Genomic DNA, 27,059 nt, shown 5'->3' on the forward strand with positions numbered 1-27,059 from the left:
GGGCTGGGCACGGGTGGGCTCCGTGTCGGGGGGCGGAAGGTGCTGTGCCCCCACCCCGGGGGCTGCGGGTGCCCGGGGCGGTGTCGGTGCTGGGAGCGCAGTGCCGGGGCAACAGCTACGGCACCGGGGCACCGGGTCAGACCGCGCTCCAGGGCTCCCGGTCGAGGCCGGGAGGAGCCGGGGAGCCGAGCTGCTCCGTACCGGGGAGCTGGGGGCGGGTGTCTGCCCGGCACCACCGAGGTGATGCCGGCACCCGGGGGTGGGCTCGCCCGCCCGGTCCCCGTCCTCACCCGATTCCCCCCGGGTCATTCCGCGCCCGGTCCCGGCATCCCGGGGTGGGCTCTCCTTCGCGGTCCCCATCCCCGGGCGGTGTCCCCGCCGCCGGCCGGCCGGGGGGCGGTTTCCCGGCGGCGCGGCCCCGCGCGGCCCGCCCTCCGCTGCCCCCCGCCCCCGCCGCCCCCCGCGGATGCCTTGGCCGGGCGGCGCGGGGGAGGCGCCGGGAGAGGCGCCGCGCTCCCGCCGCGGGCGCACGGCGGAGCCGCTCTGCGCTCCGTGCCGCCGCTCGGGCCATGCCGGCCGGGAGCCCGGGGGCTCGGCGGGCGCCACCGCGGGGGCCCGGCTCGCCGCGGGCCGCGGGGGCATGAGGCGCCGAGCGCGGAAAGCGGCGGCGGGCGGCGGCGCCGGCCCTTCCCCTGCGAGCCGCCGCCGTAGGATGAAGCAGCATGAGGATGTGTGACAGAGGCGTCCAGATGCTCATCACCACGGTGGGAGCCTTCGCAGCCTTCAGCCTGATGACCATCGCCGTGGGCACCGACTACTGGCTCTACTCGCGCGGCGTGTGCAGGACTAAGTCCACGAGCGACAACGACACGAGCCGCAAGAACGAGGAGGTGATGACCCACTCGGGGCTGTGGAGGACGTGCTGCCTGGAAGGTACCGACCGCCCGGCCGGACAGCCCCGCCGTCCCCCCCTCACCCCGGCCCCGCGCGGGGCCCTGCCCAAAAGTTCGGGGGAGAGCAGGGGCATCCCGGGACCCCCCCACCCCACAGCCGGGCCCCCGGCGAGCCCCGGCCCCCGCGGCCGGCGAGCGGAGCATCCCTCCCGGCCGGGCCCCGGCTGCCGCCCCCGCTCCCCGGGAACAGAGCCGGCGCTGGCGGCGGTACCGCCGCGGCCGAGGGGAAACTTGGCGGGTGGCTCCTGCAGGTAGGACCCTGCGCGGGGCGAGAGGAGCCGGGCAGCGGGCGCTGGGGTCCCCCCGTGCCCTGGCCCGGCTGCGCAGCCCCGGCAGCGCGGTGCGTGTCTGCCGCCGGCAGTTCAGGCTGGGAGGCCACAGGTCCCTCTCCCGGCCCCAGGGACTGTTTCCATGTGAATCGCTCAGCGAGCAAAACCCTCAGCCTCTCCCCCTCTCCCAGGCTCTGCAGGCACTGTGTCCCTGTCAGGGGGGAGCCCATCTCACCTGGCATTTTTGTAGCCGATCTCCGCCACCATTGCCAGCCCACCCCCTCTGAAGAGCAGAGCGAGGCAAGGTGTGCTGCTGCTGCCCCACCGCAGCTTGTCTCTCCATCCTTTGGGGGCTGCAGCCCATGCCGGGCTCCTGCCTGCCTGGCCTCACTGCTTCTCTCCATTGCTTCGCTCCTACAGCAGTCCCTGGCTGGAGAGCCCACTGCAGCCGCTGCCCTCCTGCAGCGCAGGCCGTGCTTTGGGGGCAATTTTGACCAAAAGCTACTGGTTGAGGTTTAGATGAGCAACAACAAGCTGTGCTTAAATGTGAGCCTGAATGGAGCCAGGTGCTGGGACCTGTGCAGCAAAAAATGGCTGATGGAATCACACTGTGCTGTAACTTTCATAATTAGTGGTAGTAGTTGGTGTCCTGTGTACTTGGGGGAACCTGCCCCCTTGTCCTGCAGGGCCCCAGGGGTGGCAGGCTCCCCTCAGCCTGGGAGCAATGCCTCTGGTGGGGGCAAGCAAGCTGTGGTGGCCAAGCTGCTCCCTCCACATTGGAAAGTTCTCGGTGAGTCATGGCCACGGATGCAAAAATACCCGATCTGTTCCTGGTGCTCGGTCCTAAACCCAGTGAAGTTGGTCAGAGCTTTCTTATTGATTCAAAGAGGGTTTGGATCATGCTCTAATTCCATAATAAATAATTTGAGATAATCTGTCTCCCCTCTTGGGCTGAGGGAGCCAAAGAGGCAGGAGCCAGGGCTGTGAAAGATGGGATCGCTGGAGGCATGAGTAATTTCCAAAATTCTTGGTTTTGTTGGCTGTTTTTTTTTTTTTTTCCAGCAAATGTTTTATGTTTCCCCTCACTGTGATAAATCACTGCTTTGGAAGGAGCTGGTGAGGCCCCGGTCTCCTGGGCACAGCACAATCGGGAATGGGTTTAACAGTGCCATGCCAGAGCTCAGAGCTGAATCACAGCCCTTCGCCCCAAGCCCGGAGCTGGGAGCAGTGGGGCACGTGCTCGCTGTGGGGCTCATCACTCCCCACTGCACCTTCTCCCCCCTGGCTGGTGCTCTCACAGCTCCGCACAGTGCTGTGCTGGTGCTGCTCAGCCGTACCTGTGGCAGTCGAGGCCTCGTGCCGGGCATGGGCTCCATCATCCCTTGCGTGCGGGAGAGAGCACGGGTGGGCAATGGGAACTGCAGGGAACACGCAGCACCAGGCAGGGAGGGTCCCATCCAGGGCTCAGGGTGGGCACGTGGGACTGCCATGGTGTTGGGTGGTGCAGCAGGGCTGCTCATCACCCTCCTGAATTCTGCTGGAGAACTGCATTGGTGTCTCACAGGCCGTTAACTGATGCAATGCTGGGAAAGGAAAACATACTCCAGCCGAGCTGTGCAGCGTGCAGAGCTCATGCATGTTCTGCACAGAGGGAGGATGGTGCTGCAGCAGGGGCTGAGCCCACCAAGCTGAGCATCGTGGGTTGCTGCTGCAGCTGGTGTCTCTGCCAGCATGTCCTGCACCGGAGAGCACCGGGTGCAGAGCCCCCAGACCCCCAACTTTGATGTGCAGCAGGTCCTGTCTAATTCCTGTTGGCAGGGCCCCACTGTGCCTCTCATTTCTGTGCACTCATTGTATCTGGCTTGAAAAACAGAGAGGTTGCACTCTGTCATCCTGTGCTAGGAATGAATGTGGTCAGTTGAAAGGGCTGGTTCTCCTGTGGTGCAGAAGATGCTTTTAGCACCAAGTAGTGCTCTCTGCCCATCGGGAAGCGCCTCGGCTTTGAGCTTTCTGATAACAGGGGTCTAATGTGTGTAACGACGGAGGAATTAAGTGGGAAGCTCCAGTTGCTTGTCTGGCTGAGCGTGCGTGGCAGATTATTGAAATGCCCGACGTGAGTGCTGGGTACACGCTCCGTCGCAGATGCTCTTTAAATCCATGTCAGTCACACACGCTCAGCGCCTGCGTGGGAGCCGCTTGCACCACGTGAGCATCAAAAGCCCATAGGCGAGAGCGGATAAATCTTGAATGAAGCCGCTGCAGACCTATGTAGAGACACCCACGCTGGAAAATACAAATTAGTCGTTGGCTCAATATCTGGAGCCCAGGCAGGCGTTCCCAGACTGCTGTGCCAGGGTAGCCTCTGCTTTAAATTGCAGCATTTGAATTCTAATTATCACTTTTACAATACGTGACTATTTAGTAGGTGTTGTCTTGTACTTCCCGCTCAAACGTGACCAGTGTGTTCCCCTGTGGCTGCTTATGATCAGTTGTTTTCCTCTGTGACTTCCTTGTAAATATAAAAGGCAGGGAAATGCGCGGCACTTCAGGGAGAAAGCTGAAGTTGAGAAATAGCTGCTTAGGCTTGTGTTCATTTTAGGAAAGTAGAAGAACTTTGTTTTTCATCAAATTTAATTGAATTGAGCATCATTAAACGCAGGGAGCCTCCTTGTCCTCATGCTGCGTGGTACAGATTGGGACCAGCTCCATGGCATCATGCAGATCTGAAACAGGCAGAAGGAGCAGGAGGATTTGGCCAAGACTGCTTGAAATACCATATTTTAAGGCAATGTGGTACTTTTCCTTTCCTCCTTCATTTCCCTCATTGGAATAAAGTGCTCTGTCATTTCTGGAAGACCATGAGCGTTGCTCTGCCCGCCTCATGGACTGTTTGCAGAAGACATGGGGTGGTTTGTAGAAGGCATGGGGGGTTTGCAGGGGACACGTCTGCCTGTGGCTCTGCAAGGACACGGGGACCAGAGCCCTTGCTCAGCTGAGCTGTCCTGCTTGGGCCTGTTCCAGCCCCGCTCCAGCATCCCCCCAGCAGCATCAACACGGCCTTTGCCAGGCTGATAATTCATCCCTGCCCAACCCAAAGAGCTCTGCTTGGGTTTTGGTCTTTTTTGAGGGGATCCTGTCTAGATTAAACCCTAATATTGCTGTTTCTACACCTGACCTGCAACCCCTGCTGCGGCTGAGGTCGATGGTCAGTGCCGGAGGCTTTGGCTGACGAAGCAGCTGCCAGTCCCTGGTGCACAGGGAAGAGAAATGAGCCCGTCAGGCTTCCTTTGAACATCGGGATAGTCTCTGCTGTTTGCCTCCTTTACCTGCAATTATTTCATGTTTTCTTCAGTAGTCTTGATAAAGATATTATTATAGCTGAACACTATTCTGGTAACAGGCAACCTCATGTAGAAATATCCCATTGGATGACAAAGTACAATCTCTGCAATCTGCCTCCCAGCCCCTTTAATAAGGCGCTGTTGATTCTGCATAATACTGGTCTTTTACTTCTTCAGGAGAGCTAAATCAAATACTCTGTGGAACTCTAAATGTATTTTGTTACTGATTTCCTTTATCAACTGAATTTGTAACCATATCAAGAAAAATTTATGAAGTTTGATAAATCTATTTTCCGCAAGGGTGTTTGACGTTTATCTCATCCCCTGGTTCCTCCAGCCACTGCCCACCCCAGCAACCCACAGGCAATGCTGGGGACGCAGCTCCCACCGCTGTCCATTGCCATCCTCCTGGCACAGACTGATTAAACATTAAACCAGTTTTTCCTGTCTTCCAGCAATTCAACAGAATGTCAAGTTTTATTAAAATCCATTTTAGATCTTCGGAAAACTTCTCAGCCTATTCTCTGAACGCTCTTGGGAGAAAGTTCTCTAGTCCAATTGCTTTCATGTTTACACTGGATAGTCGCTGTTCAGCATCCTCCCCAACTCCTCCCGGAATACGGGAACCTACTCATCACGCACAGAACAGAAGTATCCGATGAATAAATAATTGTGTGTCACTTCTGCTTTATGACTGACAGTTGCACTGTCATGATCTGATAGTGATTTACATCAGTGGTAAAGTTCTTTCTTCTGATGTGACTAAAGAATTCCTCCTGGTTTTGCTTAAGCCTTTTGGTTGCAGATTTATTTGAACTAATCCCATTAACTTGTCGTATCAGCCACATGCAATATCAAAAGTCCTAATTTGTAATTGTTTTAACTGCTGTTTCCAGTTCCCCTCTCAGTGGTCTTTGGGGTCCCAAGGCAGCTCTCTGCCCTTGCTCCTGAGTAATAGTCGGGCTTCTGCACCCACATTTCCGCCAGCTGTTTGTGGCCATGGTGCTTTTTGGCTCTGCTGAGCTGATTTGCACCGAAGGCGTTAAATTGGGCTGGAAGCAGCTGCCCCTGGGCAGCTACCAGCTCTTCTGCTTCCAGCTCCTCTCAGTCCTGAGTGAGGCCATGCAGAGAATTTCCCCAAGGTGACAGCAATATTGTTTCTGTTAGAAAGTTATTATCTTTAATTTTTAAAAGCGCCAAGCAAATGTCCCTGAGATTGCAATCATCCATGATCGAGCACTTTTTCTCGCCACTCATTTTAGGTGGGTGTTTAAGGAGCTGCTCATCCTGTTCCTCTGTCTGGTTGGTGTCTGTAATAGATTCTCATCAACAACGCATCTTGCAATTGAACGTTTCTCCCTGGCCCTCCTGGTCTGGATCCGCAGTGCTGCCAGTACTGGTGACAGTGACAGTGTCTCTGCTGTGACTCCAGGCTCCCCGTCCACAGCCTGACCAGCCTCCCTGCAGCCAGCTGCTCCAGCACGGTCCCCATCCAATGCCACCACATGTGGCTTTGTCCTGAGGATGTTCTCCAGCTCTGGCACCACGGCAAGGAGAGGGACCACGCATGGGGACCAGGGCTGTGGGCTGGAGGTGATGGGTGGGACAGGACAGGGATGTGACAGCCTGGGAGCTTTGGGAAGATGAGGGAGAAATGTTATTTGCTCTTCATCACGTGAGAACTGGGCAGTGTCAAGTTAACGTGTGTGATGGAAAGCAGAGACTGCAGGCATCGAGGACGATAGCGATGAGTGAAGTCGAAGAGGGACCCATTCCTCATTTGAGAATACCTGATGCAATTAGCACACCAAAGGTTTAACAGCCCTTCCCCACTGAGCTTCTCCACCAGGACAGGCCACGTGCCCGGCACGGGCGTCAGTGGTGTCACCGGGGCCACAACAGGATGGAACAAACGCCTGCAGTGTCCTGTCGGCTGTCACTGGCGATGCCCCAGGCACAACCTCTGACTTAGGAAATCTCCGAACCTTGGCTTGGCGGAGGACACATTGAATAAGCGTTAATTACCATCCTCTGATAGAGATGGAAATCAGGCTGGCTGGACCCTGGTCTGCTCCAGACCCGTGTTCTTGTGGCACATGGCTGAGAGCCGTGAAAATCCTGGGCAGAGAGGAGCTGGGCTCCAGCTCCCGGCCACCGGTTCTGCTTTGAGGAACCACCACTTCGAACAGGGGCTGCCAGATTTGCCCTCCTGGGCTGCTGCAGCATTTTTCTGGACAAAAATCCCACCTTTTGAGGTGGTGTGGAGAGCTGGTTCCCATGTTGCCTGTGAGCAGCACGTGATGAGTGGAATGTATGCTGTGAACAGCTCAGAAACAGGCGGTTTATTGCTGCATAGGCGTGGCGCAGAGTCTGTCATCTCCAGAGCTGCTACTGTTTAACAGAGGTGGAAGTCTGAATTTGAATGAGGCTCAAGTGGGTTTTTTTCCCATGCAAGGTCACTATCTCCATTACGGCTGTAAATAATTAGGGCTGGCTAATGAAGGCTGCAAGCCCCAGCGCTGGGGCTGGAGCGTGGCGGTGGTTTGGGGGAGGATATCCCACAGATTGGTGCCAGATCCTCCTCTCCCGGTCCCTGGGGCGGTGGGTGCTGGCTGGGATGTTTGTGGGGAGCAGCCAGAGAGTGGGGAGGGGTGCTTGGCTCCTCTACCAAGAGTTATGTGGCCTCTGGTAAATCACTGCCCTTCTCTCTGCAGGAGTTTTGCCCTTTGCAGTGTGTGTCCTGGTGGATTCATTAGTGTTTGCCTCTTGTATGGCTCCTGGCAGGGCACACAGCATCATTTCTGCTGGTCTATGCGGTACAGACCCTTCCCTGCCACCAGCAGAGCCCCCTGGACCACATGGCTCTTTAGCACTACTGGTCACCTTTTGTGTCTCAGAGTAATGGTCCAGGTGTGGAGACCAGGGGTGCTCTGCAGTTGCCTGTGGTATCTGGGATGAGATGAGGCGAAACAGCCATGGTGTTAACCTTGCTCAGTGCTTCTGCCATCTCGGTGGTTACTTTTCGTATGGATTTCACATAGATTTTTAATGAACACGATGTGCTCTTCATAAATAGACATTAACCTCCTTTTTCAGGAAAACCAAAATTGCTCTTAAAATTATGTAAATGTGTTAACCCATATGTAGAGGGGAGTTTCTGAGTGCCTGCTCGAGGGGTTCGTCTTGATGGGGGTTTAAATCTCTGTCTCCCCTTGTCCATGAGTGTCTCTGGCTGACTCACGGCCACGCACCAGCAGATGCGATAGATCCACTGTCGTTAACACACATCGGTGCTGCTGGGTCCTGAGGGCGAGTTAGTCAAAGAGCTCTGAGGGGAAAGGTGCCCACCCGGTCACTGAGTCACCCGAGGCACCCACAGGCAGACAAGCGAGCTGGGCTGCGCTCATGGGGGGTTTCTCCCATGCTGGAGAAACCAGGGGGGCTCCTGCCCACCCGCTGCCTCACTCACCCGGTGGAAAGAGCTGCAGCTGTGCTACAACATCTACAACTCCCGTGAATTTTTAAAATGACATTTGGAAACAGACTCCCTGAAGCCATTGTTTGACTCTGTTTGGGTTAGTGCTGGGTGTGGAGAGGGTGGTTTTATGTGCCTTCCTAAGGGTTCCTGGTGGGTTTGCTTTGGCCGACACTTCAGGCTCAGCACCAGAGGCTCTCTGTAGCTTTTCTCTGGGTGAGGCACCCTGGGAACGTGTCCATTGCCGCTCGCTCTGCGCTCCCACCGCTTGGGCTGCAGTCAGCCGTGGTCGCTCGGGGAACCGCAGCAGCGGGGATCTCGAGATATGTCTTTGATTAAGAAGACACCTGCTGTGATAAGAATGACAGTGCTGGGGTGACAACTGGTGTCTCCTCAGTGGCTGGTGCATGGTGACAGCTCTGTGGTGGCTCTAGGAGGAGCAGCCGGCTGCTGCATCCCCGGCAGAGCTGCCACACACCCCATGGCATAAAACACCACATGTGTCACGGGCTGGTGGCTCAGCCCTGAGGAGCTGGGGATGCTTTCCAAAATTTCCTTGTTTTGCATTACCTTTTAACCATCTCCTTGCAGCAGGTGTTTAACAACATCTTCTAAATGAAAAGTTCAGGCCACAGTTATGCTCTGTGCTTTAAACCATCCCATGTCCTTTGGAGTGATTCTGTTAGAGATGGAAACTCTGGGATGGCACCTCTATTTCCCCCCAGAGAGCCTGGGCTGGGTTCCCTCCCGGCAAGGGAGCAGAAGCCCCTTGGGACAGGCTGGCTGATGCTTGCCTGGCTGTTAAACACCAATTACCGTTATTTTTTTGCAGCTGTCAGAGTGCTTTGATGCATCAGCATCATCCATTGCATCACACCACATCGTTGCATGAGCAATTGCAAGGGGCTGTGACAGTCACTGGCTGCCTTCCCTCTGGGCTGGCTCCTGCCTGACCCTGTCCCTGGGGCTGCATGCCCAGCCGGGAAGGGTCACTGACACTTGGTGAGACAGACTGCAATCTCACGGCGACGTTCCCTGCCCTGGCGCCTGCAGCAGCTCTGGCGTTGCCATCCCAGGGCCGTGGCTCCTGCCAGGCTGCACAGCGTCCCTGCCAAACCCTCCATTAGCCCAACAGCCTCGCTCAGCCGAGCAAACCTTATCGCAGCGCAGCAGCTGTGCCAGGTGGTGCCACTGAGCAGTGCGATGCTGCCACAGAGCAGGCTGGGACACGGGGACCCTGCGGGGCAGCAAAGCAGGGTTGCCCCCAACGGGACCCCCCGCTCCCCCCGCCAGGTCTGGGAGCCTCTCGCAGCCCTGAGGCTCCTTCTCTCCGCACCAGGAGAATCTCTTGTCATTCCTCAGCACGCGTCAGCCAAGGATGAAAGTGTTTTCCGTACATTAGTCTTTGGCCTTTCCTCCAACTGAAACGCTAAAGAAGAACAGGAGTGATTACACCTTTGGTAGGAAGCAGGAAAGCTGCAGCCTGGGCTGTGAGACTTCTCAGCTAGGAGAGATGCCGGAACTGGGTCTCCTGCTGCTGTCACCAAGCAATGAAAATGTGCTCCAGTGAGGCCCAGGGGAGGTAGCATGCATGTTTTCAATAATTTTAAATAATAACAATAATAGTTTAAAACAATATCTACTCTGCACATTACCCCAACCTGCCCCAAATCCCACTGCTACTGCCCCAGCCAGCCGCAGGAGAAGGGCTGGTCCCCGCCCTTGGCTGAGCATCTGTGCATCCCTACAGACGGTGCCGTATGGGTTTATGGCTTTCGTGTTTGTTCTGCCTCGCTGGGGCTGAAGTGAGAGACAGAGACAGACGTGTCAGCATCTCCATGCCGGAGCCCCGCACAGCAGCGAGCACTCAGCCCGGGAGCAAGCGGTGCAGTGTGGTATGGTGTGGTATGGTACAGTGTGGTGCAGTACAGTGTGGTACAGTGCAGCATGGTGTGGTACAGTGTGGTACAGTACAGTGCGGTACAGTGTGCTGGGGTGTGGGACCTCTGCAACAGAGTGTCCCTCTCTGCCCATTCAAACAGGTGGTGGCCATGGCTGTCACATGCGTTTGGTGCCTGTAAGCTGGTCTCCATCACCTGCAGTTCAGTACAGGTGCAGCGTATATAAAACGGCAGTTTTTCCGCGCATATGTCGGGTATTGTGTCTGTGCCGCTCACCATGGATCTCCAAAGCAGCCTTGTGTCTTAAGCAAGGGCTTTTCAGGGTGTGCAAGCTCAATCACTCATTTAGAAATTATTTGCATTGTCAATTTGGACAGATCTCTCCCTCAGGATGAGGAGAAGTCTTCCAGAAAACAGGAGAAGCAGAACGTCCCATTGGCATCCAGAGGCTTTGTTCCTGGGGCTCTGCGTTTCGCTGTGATGAGCCCCTCCGGCAGTGCCAGCACCTCCCGCGCAGAGCCTGTTCTAGGGCTGTGAAATCCCCAGCTCTGCACAGCTCCAGCTGAGCACCCAAAATGAACAGATGCTTGTGATCTGCATCTCTCCAGTCCTCCGCTACCCATCTGTGAAATGGGGACAGCATCACCTGCCCTGGCTCAGTGTGGGAGCCAGAGGAGTGTCTGAGCTGCTCCCGTGCTGCCGTGGCTGAGCAGAGAGCCCTCGGAGGGTGAAAGCTCCGTCCTGGCAGTTGGTGAGGCAGGGTGAGGCCAGGGACCACACACTGAGCACCAAGGGCAGATAACGAGCACGAGACCCACAGAAAGCCCCCTGGCCCCAGAGAGCTGCTGGAGGTGGGAGTGGGTGAGGGATGGGGAGCGATAGCAGTCACCCAACACTCGTGGGGGCTGGTCCCCAGCTGCACAGACTGCCCGTCCCCACAGCCCTGCCCTCGGTGCCGCTGGCCAAACCCATGGCCAGGAGCCAGCAGGTGTGTGCCGTGAGCATTAATTTGGCAGCAGCTATGGGTGCAGCTGGGACAGAGCCAGTGAAAGGGCTGCCAGGGCACTGCACTCCCCACAGGGACGTGTGGCAGGGTCTGAGCAGCGCTGAGGGATGAGCCTGCCTGAAAATGGGGTAATTACTCCTGGGAGCAGCCCCAGGTAGGTGCCGGCAGAGCCAGGGCAGTGCCGAGGCAGGGGGGGCAGCTGGTGCGGTGCTGTGCTGGTGGAGCAGTGCACATCCCGGGGGCTCCCCCATGCTAGGGGGTTCCTGTGCCTCTGGTTGGCACAACCCATCCGTGCTGTGACACGGAACACAGCCCCACTGGCCTTGAAGCCAATGGCAAAATGTCACTTTGCTTCAGCAGCTGCAGGATGGGCCCTTCTGTGTGATTTAATGCAGAATACGAAGGAGATGGAAAGCACTGGCACGAGATGTGAAGCTCTTTGCATTCCCATCCATCTCAGAATAGTTTATGTTTTAATTCTCTTGCCCTTCAAATCTCTATTTGGCTGCTGCTGCCTCCTGGAAGGACAGAGCTGGGGTTTTTCGAAGCCTTGGAGTTATTCTATGCAAAGTGTCTTATGCTTTGAGTCAGATTTGGGCAGCTGGGGGAAGGTGTTGCTGGTTTATGGCCAAGGCAATGGTGTGAGCAGCTCGGGGAGATCACCCTGCTCTGAGCTATGGGAAGCGGGTTTATCACAGCAGCGTGTCCTGTTCCTGCCCCGAGGTGTCCCAGTGCAGAGAAGGGACAGCCTTGAGCAGAGAGTTCCCAGGGGCAGGGAAGCTGGTTGCAATGTGTTGGTGCTGTGGAATCCCCAAGCGATGGGTGATGGGCAGGACACACCATCCTCCTGTCTCTGCCCTCACTGCTGCCGCGGGCAGGGACACGCTGCCTGCTCCTCAGGGAGCTCTGAGGGCAAAGCCCCCCCACGGCAAAGCCCCTGACGGCAGCAGAGCAGGGTGAGTGCTGGGCCATGGAAATCACTCTGAATTTCTGTAAAGCTCACCGAGGCACAGGCAGGCAGCTTGTATTTCTTGGAGGGGGAAGGTTGGTGCCACTCACTCATTCACTGGCAAAGTCTTCTCTTAACGCTCAGTCTGTGGGATTGTCCCTTCTTGTTCTCCAAAAAAAGCCGGGAGTGAGACTATGGTGCTACTCCTGAATATCACTTCTCCCCATCTGGGCCGTTGGAAGCAGCTCACTGGGGCTCTGTTCCCTCCTGCAGATGGTGCGGGGGCAGCTCTGCCTGCAGCAGGCAGCGAGCTCACCCCACGGGCAGGACCTGCCCCAGCCCTGACCGTGAACCTGGCTTAGCTGAGCCCAGCAGGGCTGGTGTGGACCTGACCTTGACCCTGGCTTAGCCCAGCACGGCTGGTGCAAACCTGACCTTGACCCTGGCTTAGCTGAGCCCAGCAGGGCTGGTGCAGACCTGGCCTCGACCCTGGCTTAGCTGAGCCCAGCAGGGCTGGTGCAGACCTGGCCTCGACCCTGGCTTAGCTGAGCCCAGCAGGGCTGGTGCAGACCTGACCTCGACCCTGGCTTAGCTGAGCCCAGCAGGGCTGGTGCAGACCTGACCTCGACCCTGGCTTAGCTGAGCGCAGCAGGGTTGGTCCAGCCGGGAGAGGGACGTGGGAGCCGGTGGCTGCAGCACCCCCACTCCCGCACCAGCAAACAGGCAGCACGATGCCCACTGAATCCCCTGAAATAAATACACTTTGATGGATTGAGTCCCTTTTAGTGCAGCAGCTGAAAACTTCAAATATTTATATCGTTAGGGAAATGTGACAGAAGTATATATATATATGTATATATATATATATATATATATATTTTAAAAAGGCAGGTGTTTGAGTGGCAGTCTCGTTTTTGAAGTTCAACACCTTCAAATCAGTGCTATAAAAGAGAAAGAAAAAATTAAATTTAATATCAGTTTTGCAAGGAAAACAACCTGCTGAGCCTCCTCCCAGGCTAAATGTGCTTTAAAGATTGACTGTGCAGCTGTAAAAAGTATTGATGAACTGTAAACATGAAAAGATCGCCCTGCTCGTGGCCTGTCAAAAGCATTAGGTTGGAAATGCTCTGTGCTCCGCTCCAGCATGACTCACTGAGTCCTCAGCAAATGTGTTTATTTGTAAAGATCCTTATTTCAGAAATAGTGACCTTTTTAGTGCCTCGTACAGCGAGCTCGGATATTCGAAATTGCCTTTTGGCAACTTGCTAGTCTTGCTGAAGCTCTGACAGTGCTTTCCATGGTGATTTGCATATTTTTAGCCTTGATATTCTGCACTGTGGGGCTCCTTTGGAAAATGCTTTGCTTTTCACAGCCCTGAATGCAATTCGACATCTGCAGTGCTGGGCTGAGACGGGGCTGTGCGGAGAGCAAGGAGGGGTTTGCTTGCACCCCTTCGCACCTTCAGCCTCTGCGAACCCTCCCTGCTTTTATTAAAATCCTCGCTGAAAAACAGACCGTGCTATTAGTCACAAATTTGAGCAGTTGCTTCACCTTGAAATAGGGAATAAAACTCGGAAGCTGTTAGCCAGGCTGCTGTGCATCCGAGCACTGGGTCGGCTCATCTGGCCACCACACTCATCATCACCCCCAAGTCCCCATCACCGACACTCCTGCCAGCTGCACTAGAGCTGATATGGTGACTGGTGACCTTGTTGCTCCGCATCCACGGCCTGTCCCCTTGTTCCCAGTCCCACCGGTGTAGACGTGGGCAGCCACACAGAGCATTTCCATCCTCCCTTCTCGGGAGCACCCCAGCCAGGCATTAGGCATCACTGTTAATTGCTCAGTTGGCTCCTTGAGCGTCTCTTTCAGCTCTGGGATGTGAATCTGCTGAATAGGAAATGTCGCGGTTGTAATAACAGTTATTTAACATTTCTCAGGCCTGTGACTCACACTTCTGCCACTTGTGTTTGGGAACGGGCGATCGCATTGCTCCTTTCTGTTGTTGTTGTTCATCCTAATGCATCAAGAAAGATGTTTTGATGGTTTTTCTACTGTTTGTTTGAGTCCTTTATCAGTGCTCTACAATTTCTAGCTGTTGATTTATATTCAGAGTTATGAATATCTCCTTTCTTCTTTTTGTTGGGCATCTTTTTATTTTTATAGCAGTTTACATATTAGCCAGGCAGTTTTTAAACTGACGCAAACTCCAGTCTCGGTTATGAGTTTTGGGGTAAAACACTCTTGAATCATTTGCTATTCATAGTCATGCTTTTATGTTTAAATCCATTCTCCTAACTGATTTGGCTTATAATTGTTTTTTGCTCTGTGAATTGACATTTCAAATCACCAGGAATATATAGGAGTGCCTCGGACTTACTCTGTTTGCCCATAAGAAGTGTAATCAAGTCATGATTGCTTGGACTTGAGCAGCAACTAGTTTTTAATTCTGTGATCCATTCCCCTTCAGCTGTCAACACAGAGTCTAAAATAGAACTCCCCTGTGCTAGATGCCACGCTTCAGAGCTATGAAATTGTCATTTATAGGTTTTTAGAAATTCGGAGGACATTTTAATACTGGTGAAGTGAAACCTCCAGCTTCCCATCATAATGCAGCTTTCTCTCCTCCTCATTACAGAGAGGTGCTTAAGCAGTCCCTGGGCAATCTGGGCTCTGCACAGCTGGGGTTGTAGCAGATACCAGAGCACCCCGGATTGCTGCATTACCTCTGTCTGAATTACTGGCGACTTGTTTAACCAGAGGATCCCAGGTTTTTACACTCTCGACCCTTGTTTTTCCCACCTGGTCCCTTCTGGGCACTGATCAGCCAGGGACACAGGTCTTAGTTTAATCCGGTGAGGTTGTTCAGTGACCGGAGTGGGCTGATGGGCCACGGTGGCTGCAGACACACCGGAGCCAGGCTAGGGGCGCAGTGTCAGGGAAGGCCAAAAAGACATTATAGTGAAAGAGAAAAGGAGAGCAAAATACATTACTTGATGTGTGGAAGTTGTGTCCAAATAAGAGGAAAAAAAAGAAGGGCATGAATTTCAACAAGTTAAATGAGGAGTTGTTTTAAGGCAGGCAGAAATGCTCATAAAGGGCAACTTGCTGAAGGCAGAAAGAGCAATAACAAAATCTTTGCTCTCAAACACATCCCTGGCTGCTGCAGGGGTGTCTGGCAGGGGGGACAGACCCGCTCTCCCCGCATCCTGCTGGTCAAAGGCTTTGTGATCCAGGAGCCTCCCAGGGCTGAGCTGGTGCCCCTGTGACCGATCAAGAGGACCATGCTGGGAGGCAAACCCTTCCCAGACACTCATCAGTGAACCCAAGTGAATCTAAAACGTTCATTAAAGGGATTAGAGCAGGATCCCTGGGATTGCGGTGGGGCATTTCCCAGCCATGAGCTGCAGCCACGTGGAAGGATGGAGGGAGGGAGCGCAGGGGGACACCCAGAGGAGCGCAGGGGGACACCCAGAGGAGTGCAGGGGGACACCCTGGGAGGCAGCTCCAGAGCATTACCTGATTACTTTTATAATGAGAAAAACAAAGCTAAACCCTTGAAGCAGAGTGCTAGAAATTACCCATCATTTCCAAACTTTTTTTCCTCCTCTATTATTCAGAATTGTTTTGCTTTTCTGAACTGCCTTGTGTAGGTTGCAACAACCCCACAGATTCTAGAATGGGAGATGATGAGTCATTGTCAAAATGTAGATTCTTCTTTTTTTTTTTTTCCTTGTAGCGATGCTGAGGGAGTAAAGTCTCTGTGACACATGCTGATCACTGGCACCTCGCAGCTAAAACTGGCAGAAGCTCCCAGCCCACCCCTGGGTGCGAGTGCCTGGGCTGTGCCCACGGCCACCCCGCCGTGTCCCCGTGGGGATGCCCGTCACGGCAGCGCCGAGCTGGGCGCTGCTCCCCTAACACACTGGGCTTCTGGGGACACGCAGGGCTCCATTCTTGGACGGCTGTGCACGGTGCAAATGTGTGTCTGCACTGTGCATGGTGCAAATGTGTGTCTGTGGTGGCCTCGGCACCCAGCAGCTACCGCAGAGCCACCTCTGCCGCCTCCTTGCTGTTGCACTCCTTCCATTTGACTTGGGTTTTTTCCACAGGAAAAAAATCCTTTAGAAAAGGCATATCTGTGTAGGTGATTCTGCTCAGACACAAACCACCACCGCAGAGAGGGGGAGAGAGTGTGAAGTAGAGATGGAGCCAGATGCCAGCAGTACCCAGGTGGGAAGCTGGCGTGGGGCTGCTGGGGCAATGGGGATGTGCCGGGGGAGGATTCGCTCCTGGGGAGGAGGATTCATCTCTCTGGCCAGTGGTGGGGAGCTGAGCATCCATCCCAGCCTGGAGAGAGCTGCTGGCTGGGGAGCAACACAGAGCTGGGAGGACTTTCAAACTAATATGTAGGTTTTTGCCTTAATTTAGTTGTTCTCCAGTGGGGTTTAAGCAAATGGATGTGTAAACTGATGACAGCTTATGGTCTGAGGAGTCACAAACCGATTTGACGGCGAGGACAGGTCACTCTCCTGGGTATCCGAGGTTTCCCTGCTGTGGGAGGAGAGCAGACACTTTCCTGAGCTGAGCAGCATCCTTGGCTCAAGCAGCTCTTCCAAGGTGCTTGTGGTGTCTTTGGAACTGGGCTGTATCAAAGAGTTTGTGATGTGGGAGGTGAACAAGATGCTGGGGAGTGGCTGGGACCCAGCAGCCCTTCCTGGGGACATGGGACAGAGCTGCTGCTCGCAGGCTGAGCTGCGCTCTGGGTGGTGGCTGCGGGTCCCTGGGCAGTGGTTGGGTCTAACACAGACCTGACAGCCCAGAGCTTTGCAGTCTGACACCAGAGACCTCGTGCAAAGAGCCTCAGGATCTCATGGAGCTGGGGAAAGAGGGAGGATGAATTTCTTTCCATCTCTCCAAGCATCTGGGAGGTGGGTGGGAGGTAAAAAAAGATGAGCCCTGAAGTTTTAATTTCTTGGAGATATTTACGTGTCTTGCTCTTGTTACTCAAGGGAGAGCAGAGCCTGAGCATCTCTGAGGATGTGCCGCAGGCTCGTACACCAGCACTTGCCAGCTCAGTTTGGACCTCTGATTCTCCAGCAAATATTAATTTTCAGAAAACTTAAACCATAATGGCCCCACCACTTCCTCTGAATGGATTTGGCATGACGAAGTATCTTTAGGAAGGCCATTACTGTAAACCAAAACTTGGGAGATCACTCACTGGAAGTCACCAGGAGTTGCTGAGGACTGGAAGGTGAGCTTGCCCCAGGACTTCTCCTGGCTGAGCCAACCCACACGAGGGGAGAGAGGAATTTTGTTCGCATTTAATAATAGTGTTAGCTCTTCTTCCCAAGGCTGAGTCTTAGTTTACACACTGATCAGTAGCAACCAGAATAGTCCTTGGAAAACTGTTCCACTGGATTAGGAGTAATGAGGTTTTAAAACCATAACTAGACCTCTCTAGTCTTCTGGCTCTCTGAGTTAGGATCAATATTCTTGGCCATATTTCCACCATCATGAGAATCGTACTTCCCTCACAACCCCCTCCCTGGGGAAAAAGGCTTTGAGAGGAAAAAGACCTGAGATCAAATCAATTAATTGCCTTTGCATTCTCCAGTAAATGCAGTGCAGAGAGTATGTACATCCAACTACAAACAAAGTAGCGCAGCAGCGAGGAGACGTCTCCAAAACAAAGCGTTACTGTGCAAGGCAGCCCTGCTCGGGGCCGCGGGGCGGGAGGCAGGCGATGCTCACCTTAGTTCACGTGCGGCTCCAGGATGCTCTGATCTGGTGGGGACCAGAGGGATCGAAGAATCACTCAGAGCGTGGGAAGGAAAACAGCCCTGCAGGAAGGGATGCCTTTACAAAACCAGCAAATACAAAATGTGTTATATGAGTTCATCTCTTCCAAATTAAATCCGATGTTACCTAAAAGGCAGGGCTCGCTGTTGTGAGTCTGGAGCTACCGGGCAGGGACACCCTGCACAGCCAGCACTCCCATTACCACGTACGGTGCTTACAGGTGGGAAATGCCCTGGAAGATTTGCCAACCGGAGAGGGGAAGCTCTGGCTGTCCCTGGGCCGGCTGCTTGCCAGGGGTGGCCCCTGGATCAAAGCAGGACCATTAAATGAAGAGCTGGAAGCGGAGCTAGCGAGGCTGGCGCAGAGTGGGGATGGACGCTGCTTGCTGCCGGCCAAGGGTTTGCATTGGCTGCAAAGGACGAGGAGGGAGGTGGCAGCTGACTGATGGCACCTTGGGCAGGGTGCCCCGGGCACCCCTAGGCAGGGGGCACCAAGGATGTTCCCCCATGGGAAGAGGGGAGGAAACTGAAATGGGGGGGCTGTGTAATGTGATGGAGTATTATCTTGCAGGCTTTGTGGCTGGCACTTGTCCATCTGCTTCAAGCTGTAGTTTCCATGTCTGCTTGCCAGTGCCTGTTGGGCAAGCACTGTCCCTGCCTGTTCGTGCTTCTGGGGACCCCAGCGTGTGCTTGTCGGGGGGGTTGAGCTGGATGTGCCCCCATGTTCTTGAGCAGGACCTGGCAGGACAAGGGGATGGGCAGGTCTGGTTCCTTGTTACAGAGGAAGGTGAAGGGATGGCCCCGCGCCCCAGCCAGGAGCCCCAGAGCAGAGCTGCTGTGTGCAGAGCCGCCTGTACCGCGGCAGGCTCTGGGCAGGGGAGCGCAGCCATGAGCTAAGTTGGCTAATAGGGATTCACACTAATAGGGGGAGAAAATTACCCAGATCTACCACTGAGGCAGCTGAGCAGGGAACGAATAACGGCAGCGGCACGCTGCCTTTGCTGGCACTCTCCCGGCAGCAGCTGAATTAAGCCCGCGGTGGGTGACTCACGCCCACAGCGCGAAGCCGGGTCGCAGGCAGGGATAGCAGCTGGGAAATCACTCGCGAGCAGACTGGGATGTGCCAAAACCAGCAGCCCCTGGCAGCAGGAGCTCTCCTCTTCCTCCTGTGATGGGAGAGGAGCACAACCCCAGCATGAAGGGATGGGGGACTGTGGGGGCGGCAGCAGCCCCCCATCCAGCCCTCTGAACAGCAGGAGCTGCTGGGGAGCCAGGTCCCGGCAGAGGGCTCGCGGCTGGATGCTGCCAGGGACGCGGTGCTGCCTGGAGGTGCTGGCAGGGCTGAGCCTGTGCCCAAGCCAGGATGGGGTCCCAGGGAGTCCCACACTGGCCAGTGCTCCCCTGCTGATTTCTGTGTGTGGCCACCCCAGTGCTAGGCAGGGACTGAGCCCTGGGAGCATCTTGTGCAGCCACGGCCTTGGTTCTGGCAGGGGTCAGAACTGGCACAGAGCTAGGAATCATAGCCTCTGCCTTGAGTCCTCCCTGTGGAACCGTGGGCAGGGGAAGGAGGCTCAGAGGTTAAGGACTTGGACAAAACATGCTGCTTTTGGTGCCCATGATGCTGTAATGCTGCCTTTACCAGGGCCCAGCTGAAAAGCCTGGAGCTGCATCTGTCACCCCAGGGGTCAAGGACTCAGGGGCTCAGGGTGTGCCCAGCAGCCCAGGGGCAGATGAGCCCCAGCCAGGGCCAGGAGCATCCCCCTCCTGCCCCGAGCACTCTGCACCTGCACCGCCAGGGGCAGGGCTCCATCCTCGGGGAACACTTTGGGGGTCAGGGAGGGCTTCCTGCGATTTCAGCCTTGTTGTGGTGTTTGTTTGGAGCTGGGAAGTTGTGTGTCAGATGACTCGGGTGTTGCCATGGTGACGAGCATCGGTTAATGAACAGAGGGAGTAAAGGAACCAAAATAAATGTCAGAGTGTGAAATAGATGCTGTGGAGCCGGACAGCACAGGCAGGCGGCAGGGCTGCTTCCTCCTGCAAACCCCGTACCCGCGCTGCTGCCTGTCTCCCTTGGGCTGGGGGTCCCTTCGCCTTGCGGGGGCATAGATTTTGCTAAACCACACCTGCAAGGTGCAGGTCCTGGCTACTGCAGTGGGATGGATGGACAGGTGTATCATCTTTGCACCCCGGGTGAGCCCTGCACCCTTGCCAGCCTGCAAACAGGAGGTGTTTGCATCTGACCTTCCATCATCTCCTTCACTTGCATGTGTTTCATTTTCTAAGGCTCTCCCTCATCCCTCGTGTTCACAGATTTACCTTAGACATTGTGTGCACCAGAAGCGAGGCCTCCGGGCTCTGCTCAGGGCAGGGAGGTGCCAGCTGTGGGGTTTGGTGGGGGCTCAGCAGCACAAGGAGCCTCTGAGAACTTCAAAGAGATCGAGCCCAAGGAAATTAATATTCTCATTTGCACTCAGTGCTGATGGGCTGACTGTCTCTAAACTCCTTTCCCACGTGGCACCAAGGAGAAGTTTCCTCTCGTTAATCAGTGATGAACACTGGCCCCACAACCCTACCCAGGCGGCTGCTGCGGAGGGAGATGTTCCAGCGCTGGAGCCTCTGGAGAAGCTCTTGCAAAGTCCCTCACACTGCGCAGGCATCCCTGGCCAGCAGGAGTTTTGCAGCCACTCGAAGGGGGCGAATCTGTCCCAGCAGAGCAGGTCGGGGTTTGGGGCTCTGAGGCAGAGCAAGGACTGAGGTGTTTAGAGACCAGCTGGAACCAGAAACCTCAGGGCTGTCACGGGGTGGGGGACCAGGTGTGTCCAGGCGCACACTGGCTCTGCGTGTCCGTCTGGCTCTGGCAGGGTGTTTTGGGCTGTTTTAGGGTGCTGTGGGTTGGCACGATCCCACTCTGGCACATTGTGCCTGATGGCTGGAGAGCTAAAGGGACAAATGTGGGGGACAGCTCTGGGGGATGTGAGGCTGAGCCCTGCTGGTGGGTACAGGGAGGAGCTCAGAGAAGATGGGTAGAAGGCTGAGAGGAGAAGGAGGATGGGGCTGTGCTGTACAGCTGCCATGCTCCTCATGCCCGGTGCCTCCCCAGCCCCATTCATGGCACCGGTTTCCAGCTTCCCCTTCGCCCACAGTTCCCAAAGCAACGGGAGCAAGTGGTTCCCCCTCAGATGCCGTGTCTCCTGCTTGGATGACAGCTCCCCACCTCCAGAGCTTCATCTCCAGGGTCTAATTGATGCCTGTCATGACGCTCAGCCCCCCATCCCATCGCAGAGCAGAGCCTGGCAGCGTGCCACCGGATGGGCTGGATTCTCCTGGAGCCCTGTCCTCTGCTGGCACGTCCCTTCTGGTCCCATGGGAGACGGGACAGAGCCGGTGTGACCTGACCATGTGCTCCAGCACTGGTGTTGTGTGGAGGCTGCAGGAATTCCTCCCACCTCTCCCTGCCCCTTGCCACTCCACAGAAGTCATGCTCCGTGCCTCAGTTTCCCCATTTATAACATCAAGCGTTTGTTGGCACCACAGGGGAAGCATCATGCACACTTGAGCATCATCTTTTGCTGCTTGCTCTGGAGAAGACGGTTCTGTGGATCCTGTAGATGAGGGGTGTCAAACTCATTTTCACCATCAGCCTCACGGTTGCCTTCAAAGGGCTGAATGTGATTGTAGAACTGTATAAATGTAACCACTCCTACACCCCTGCTGTGGATGGAAGTGGCTGCTGCTGCCCCGGCCCTGAGGAGCCGTGTTCCCTCCAGCACCATGACACGAGCTGGGCTCTGAGTCCCCAGCAGGTCTCAAGTGCCGTGCTCGGTGTCCAACTGAGCTGCTTGAGGAGCCGGCTCGCAGTGTCCGCAGGAGGCGATGGGCTGCATCCATCACAACAAATCGCTGGGCACAGCCGAGATATTTTTATTGTTATTTAATGCCTTTAGCTTCTCTCTGTCTGCCCATCAGTAGCACGTGCACCAGACTGCTGGGGCTGGTGGATGGATGAGCAGAAGAGGCAAGAGCCCATTCACAGCCAGTCCCTTCCCAGGCTGTCCCACAAACACCTCTGAGCCACAGGGCTCTCCTGCCCGAGCCTGATCTGGCCTTGGCTTTTTCTCCTTGTGCTCAATTACACGGCTCTGGCACAGGAGAGAGCTGAGACCGATAGTGCAGTGGGGAGAAAGCCGAAGCAAACAGGCAGGTGTTTAAAGGCAAAATGCATTTGTTTGGCTTCAGAGGCAGGAAGGAAAAAAAGCCACAGAAAAAGCCTTTTTTTTTTCCCCAAATGCAAAGTGGGAGGCCAGCAGATGCCAAAGCATCTGCCTCCTTCCCCAGTGCTTCCAGGCGGCAGTGCTGGTGCCACCGCAGTGGGGCTGCTCTGGTCTCCGCTGCTGTAGGAGCAGCTGGGGACCAAAGTGTCCCCGGGGCCCAAGGGCGGTGTTTGGGGTCACTGGCAGCCCGGTGCTGAGCGCTGCCCCAGTGGCTCCAGGGCTGCTGCCTTGCTGGCCCCATGTGGCACGTCCAGCAGTGCAGAGGGGTATGAGGGTTTCTTGGCTTGTGTGTCTGCAGGAACCTTCCGAGGGGTGTGCAAGAAAATCGACCACTTCCCCGAGGATGCGGATTACGAGCAAGACACGGCTGAATACCTGCTCCGTGAGTCTGCTTTCTGTGTGCGTCACAGCCACGTGTGCTCCCCGGGGACCCCACACTGCTCTAGCACCCCCTCCATCCCTCAGCACCTGGAGCTTCACCCAGCAGGTCCCCCACTGCTGGTGGAAGGCTGGTGCACAGCAGCGGTGACCCTCTGGGTTAGCTGAGCGTGGCTATGTCACGCTGCAGTGGCAGTGCTAATGGCACATTTGTCTGGCACTTGTCCCTGTGGCCAGTCCCAGCAGCTGCTGCGCAGCCAGAGCTTGTTGGGGTGCAAGGGCTGCTGGGGACAGGGACCCTGCGGGCCCCTGGTGTGTCGCCACAGGGGTGCCGTGTCCGTGCTGGGCTCCCTGTTCCCCGAGGCTCTGCAGACATGTGCATAACAGAAGCTGGACACGAACGCTGCTCCCCCGACATGCAGAGCAGCACGTGTGTGGCAGGCGCACAGCTTGCACAGCTAAAGGTTCGTCTGAACACCCAGATTGCCAGACAAGTCAGAACGTAAGGCAGCAGCAACCTCGGAGGCATTGGCATCTCTGGCTCTGAGCTGCTGGGGCTGGGAGGAATCCCCAGGGGTGAAGTGACCCCCTGGCACCCATCACCCTGTGCTGAGCCCTGACCCGGGTGGCAGCTCCTGCGGGATGCAGCTGCTGCTCAGCCAGATGTTTTCTAACCCCGCAGGGAGCCATCAGCTCCGCTCACCCATCTACGAGGGGAACGTGTTTAATGGAGTTGGTTTGCAGTTTTAGTAGATGAGCGTTTAAGTTCTTCTCCCACCCCCTCCCACATTTAAAATAAAAAGTCTATTTTAAAGCCCCCAGAATGGCATTTTAATGGGGCTTCTCTGTATTTCTGTGATTCTAATAAAGGCCCTGATAGAGGGATGAGAGCCCAAACCAAGGCACAGTGTATTTTCAGTGCGGCAGGCAGTGATTTGCTGCATTAATTACTCTACTGTCATTTGGGAAGCTGAACTTCTGGCAGGCCAAGTAGAAAAGACCCTTCTTTGTGTAGCTCTCCAGAGCTGGTGCTGGGTGTCCCCATCCCTCATGGCATTGCAGGAATTCTTTCTGGGTGCTGGTGCGGGAGGTGCCGGCAGTCCCCGCTGCAGGAGCGATGCAGGGGACCGACCCTGTCCTGTTCCCTGTCCCACAGGTGCAGTGAGAGCGTCCAGCATTTTCCCCATCCTCAGTGTGGGTCTGCTGTTCTTTGGAGGCCTGTGCGTGGCGGCCAGCGAGTTCTACAAGAGCAAACACAACGTCATCCTCAGTGCCGGCATCTTCTTCGTCTCTGCAGGTAGGAGCTGCCCAGCAGGTGGGAGAGGGGCGGCTCTCAGGGGGTGGAACCACGGGAGGACACGAGGAGACAGAGCCGGGTTGTAGGTCATGCAGGGCTGTCGATTTCTGGGGTTCATGAGCTGTCGCATCCTGGGGGAAAAATCCTCACGGCACGGAAAAAACCAGCAGAGGTTTCTGGCGAGTAGCGACTGTGCACTTGAGGTGCCCGTCCAGCTCTGCCCCGAGAGTCTCTGGTGCCACAATCCAGGACGGGGATCAGCCATCCCCAGGGCAGGTTCTGGGGGGCTCTGCCCCCCATCACCCCCAGGCAAGGGCAGGCGTTGGGCTGGCAGCACCGGGCAGAGGGGCTGCCGCAGCCTGACAAGGAAAACCACTCTTGAGCTGCCATTCCTCTGGATCACCCGCTCCTCTGTGCGCTATTTCCCAGCGCTTCCACTGATTATCGTATGACAATGTCTTTGTCTTAAGGAACTGCTCTATTTTGTGTTTTTCTTCTCCCCACAAAGAGACAAATTACTCTCCCTCCTTCAGCTGGCAGGAGCTGCTGATGCAGATGAGAAAACAACAGAAAGAACATAATTGATTCATTAAGTAAATCCAGGAATACATCAGCCGCTCCCCAGCCTCACAGCACTGCTAGCGGAGCAAAAACTGCCCAAATCCCTAGTAAAGCCTCCAGGCTCAAACAAAAGTGAAAAGAGATGGAGCCGTTCCCTGCTTCCCTGAGCTGCTGGGCTGCGGTAACCCAGGGTTCATGCTGACGATCCCGCTGTACCCCGCGGGTGGGATCTGCTCTGGCCACAGCCCCAGCGGCAGCCGAGCTCCTGCTGCCCATTGCTCAGTGACCAGCTCTGCAAAGCAAAACCAGCTCTTTAATGGCCATTTTCTAAACAAAATAGCAGCTGTTTCTCCCGCTGCTCCAACACACCTGACTGTACCTGTATACTGGGTGCGTGTGAGTATAGCTGTGTACTGGGGACAGCAGCAGAGGCCTGTGAGGGGTTTTGGTATGGGGGCTGGTGCCCGCTGGGACCTGGGGATGCAGCCAAGACCCCCGGCACCCTTTCTGCCTGCCAGGCCTCCCGTGGGTCATGGTGGGCAGGAGAAGGGCTGGGGATGCTGCTGTCCCCGTCCCTCTCCCACTGCTCCAGCGAGTGCCTCTCCCTCTCATCCTCTCCCAAAGGTCTCAGCAACATCATTGGGATCATCGTCTACATCTCGGCCAATGCGGGGGACCCAGGGCAGAGCGACTCCAAGAAGAGCTACTCCTATGGCTGGTCCTTCTACTTCGGAGCCCTGTCCTTCATCATCGCTGAGATGGTGGGGGTGATCGCCGTGCACATGTACATTGAGAAGCACCGCCAGATCCGCGCCAAGTCCCACTCGGAGCTGCTGAAGAAGTCAGCCTTCACCCGCCTGCCCCCGTACCGGTACCGCTTCCGCCGGCGGTCCAGCTCCCGCTCCACCGAGCCCCGCTCCCGGGACATGTCACCCGTCAGCAAGGCCTTCAGCGCCATCCCCTCCACCGACATCTCCATGTTCACCCTCTCCAGGGATCCCTCCAAGGTCACCATGGGGACGCTGCTCAACTCGGAGCGGGACCACGGTTTTTTACAGGTCCATAACTCCATCCCCAAAGAGTTCAAGGAGTCTTTGCACAACAACCCGGCCAACAGACGAACCACGCCGGTCTGAGGCGGGCAGGGCGTCTCATCAGGCTGCATGGCATCATCCTCGTGACGCTGTCACCCGTGAAACCCCGTTTTTAAGGACGAACCCAGATGGCTCCCCGTGCCCCTACCTGTGGGGCTGGTTTTTCACTCCCAAAATGCCACTGGCTGGGCCACTGCGCCCATGGTGGGACCAGGACCCGCTCTGTCCCCAGCGGGGAGGGGACAGGGGCTGCGCTGTCACCCTGGCCGTGTGCCCCTGCAGACTGACCGGGGCCCTGTCACCACCCGGGACAGTCCTTCCTGGGGTCTCCATCGTTAATGTTGCTCATAATCGCAGTGTTACCTTAGCTGTATGTCCCATGGAAATGCTGGCGATAGCCCTGTCTGTGAGAACTCTTAACCTGGTAGTTACATTTAAGCGAAATTGCCTGGGAGTCCGGAGTTTGAAGCACTGAGTCGGTGCCATAGTGAGTGTTCATGTTACGAAACCTCTTTCCCTGTCATGCTGGATGGAGTGCTCGGGCTGGGTTTCTCTATGGCGTTTCGTGCATGCATTAAATAGCTTGGAATTCAATTTTGTCATGTCAGGTTGGAAGAAACATCCTTTCGCAATTTTCTGTGGTCTTGAAAGGGCTTCTTTCTTTCCTTCTTTCTTTCCTTTTTTCTTCCTTTTGGTGCATTCAGGCCATGAAAGGACTCAGGAGCAAAATTCCTCTAATGACTGGTAGCAATTAGCCAGCATTTAATTAACCTCTAATATTGCAAGAAAATGAATTAATTCCCTAAAATTAATATACACACAGTCACAAATTGCTGTCTGGGCACAACCAAGGAGGCGACGCTTGACCTGGTGGTACTGCAGGAGGAGCCGGGTTGGTGGCTGGGCCGTGGGCTACGTGCAGATGGTGTATGATTCTATAATGGCTGGGAGATCGATGAGAAAAATAACAATAAAATCATCCAATTTGGCAAGCAAGTTACTCGGCTGAATGGGTCGCGCTGACCCCGCTGCGGGCAGCAGGAGAGCTGCGTGTCCCAGGGGTGATTCACGGCAGCCTCAGCCTCTCTGCGGCTGCGTGGGGTGCCCAGGACTGGGGCTCCCCGGCTGCGGGGGTCAGGGGGAGCAGCCCCCCCAGCCGCTGCCCTGCTCTCCTGTGGGGGGCTTGGCTGGGCAGCAGCAGCTGGGGGGTGCAGGGTGCTTGGGGTGTAAAGGATGCATGGAGTGCAGGGTCCGTGGGGTGCCACAAGCTGGGGGTGAGTTGTGGGTGCACCTGCAGCCCCCTGACCCCAGGCACTGCCAGGGAGAGTGGCTCAGAAAGACATTTCCCCCAAAAGGTGCCGTGGAGGGGTGACATCCCCTCTGCAGGGCAGCCGGACATCCCAGGGCAGCCACAGCGATACCCCTCTCAGGGAAACGCTGAGCTCGGGTGCAGCTGCAGGAACCCCTGGGGTGCGTCTTTCCTGGCTATGCATTTGCCTGCCAGGTGCCTGTGTGTCCGTCCCCTCTGAGCTGCCTGGTGGGGACACGCCAGCTGCCTGTGCAGTGCCACAGCCAGGGGATGGCATGGAACAGCAGGGAGGAGGTCAGGCTTTCCATGCCAAGGTGTATGTGTGCAGATGGAGGTTTGGCTTTGAACGCTGAGCGGTCCTCTCCCAAGCAGAGATCATTTCAATGGAGTTGGTTTCAAAGCTGCTGTCTTACAATTTGGTGTGCCACTTAATGGAAATGGTATTAAACCT

General features: G+C 55.8%; 1 protein-coding gene across 1 annotated transcript; it reads left to right on the top strand.

Moving 5' to 3' along the window:
• The first annotated feature begins 669 nt into the window (after positions 1 to 669).
• Positions 670 to 26,283, top strand: CACNG3 (calcium voltage-gated channel auxiliary subunit gamma 3). The gene is made up of 4 exons (XM_082064532.1): positions 670 to 933; positions 22,268 to 22,351; positions 23,504 to 23,644; positions 24,830 to 26,283. Exons 1-4 carry the CDS (start codon positions 723 to 725, stop codon positions 25,339 to 25,341), a joined length of 948 nt encoding a protein of 315 aa, XP_081920658.1. The 5' UTR covers positions 670 to 722; the 3' UTR covers positions 25,342 to 26,283.
• Positions 26,284 to 27,059: the final 776 nt, after the last annotated feature.

The sequence above is a fragment of the Streptopelia decaocto genome, assembly GCF_964273445.1.
Source record: "Streptopelia decaocto genome assembly, chromosome: 13".
NCBI lineage: Eukaryota > Metazoa > Chordata > Aves > Columbiformes > Columbidae > Streptopelia > Streptopelia decaocto.

What these genes read in the sequence shown, in the direction of transcription:
- CACNG3 (XM_082064532.1), top strand. Translation starts at nt 723, where the DNA reads ATGAGGATGTGTGACAGAGGCGTCCAGATGCTCATCACCACGGTGGGA. An exon ending in CACGGCTGAATACCTGCTCC is followed by an intron (nt 22,352 to 23,503) that starts GTGAGTCTGCTT and finishes CCTGTCCCACAG; the next exon opens with GTGCAGTGAGAGCGTCCAGC. An exon ending in CATCTTCTTCGTCTCTGCAG is followed by an intron (nt 23,645 to 24,829) that starts GTAGGAGCTGCC and finishes CCTCTCCCAAAG; the next exon opens with GTCTCAGCAACATCATTGGG.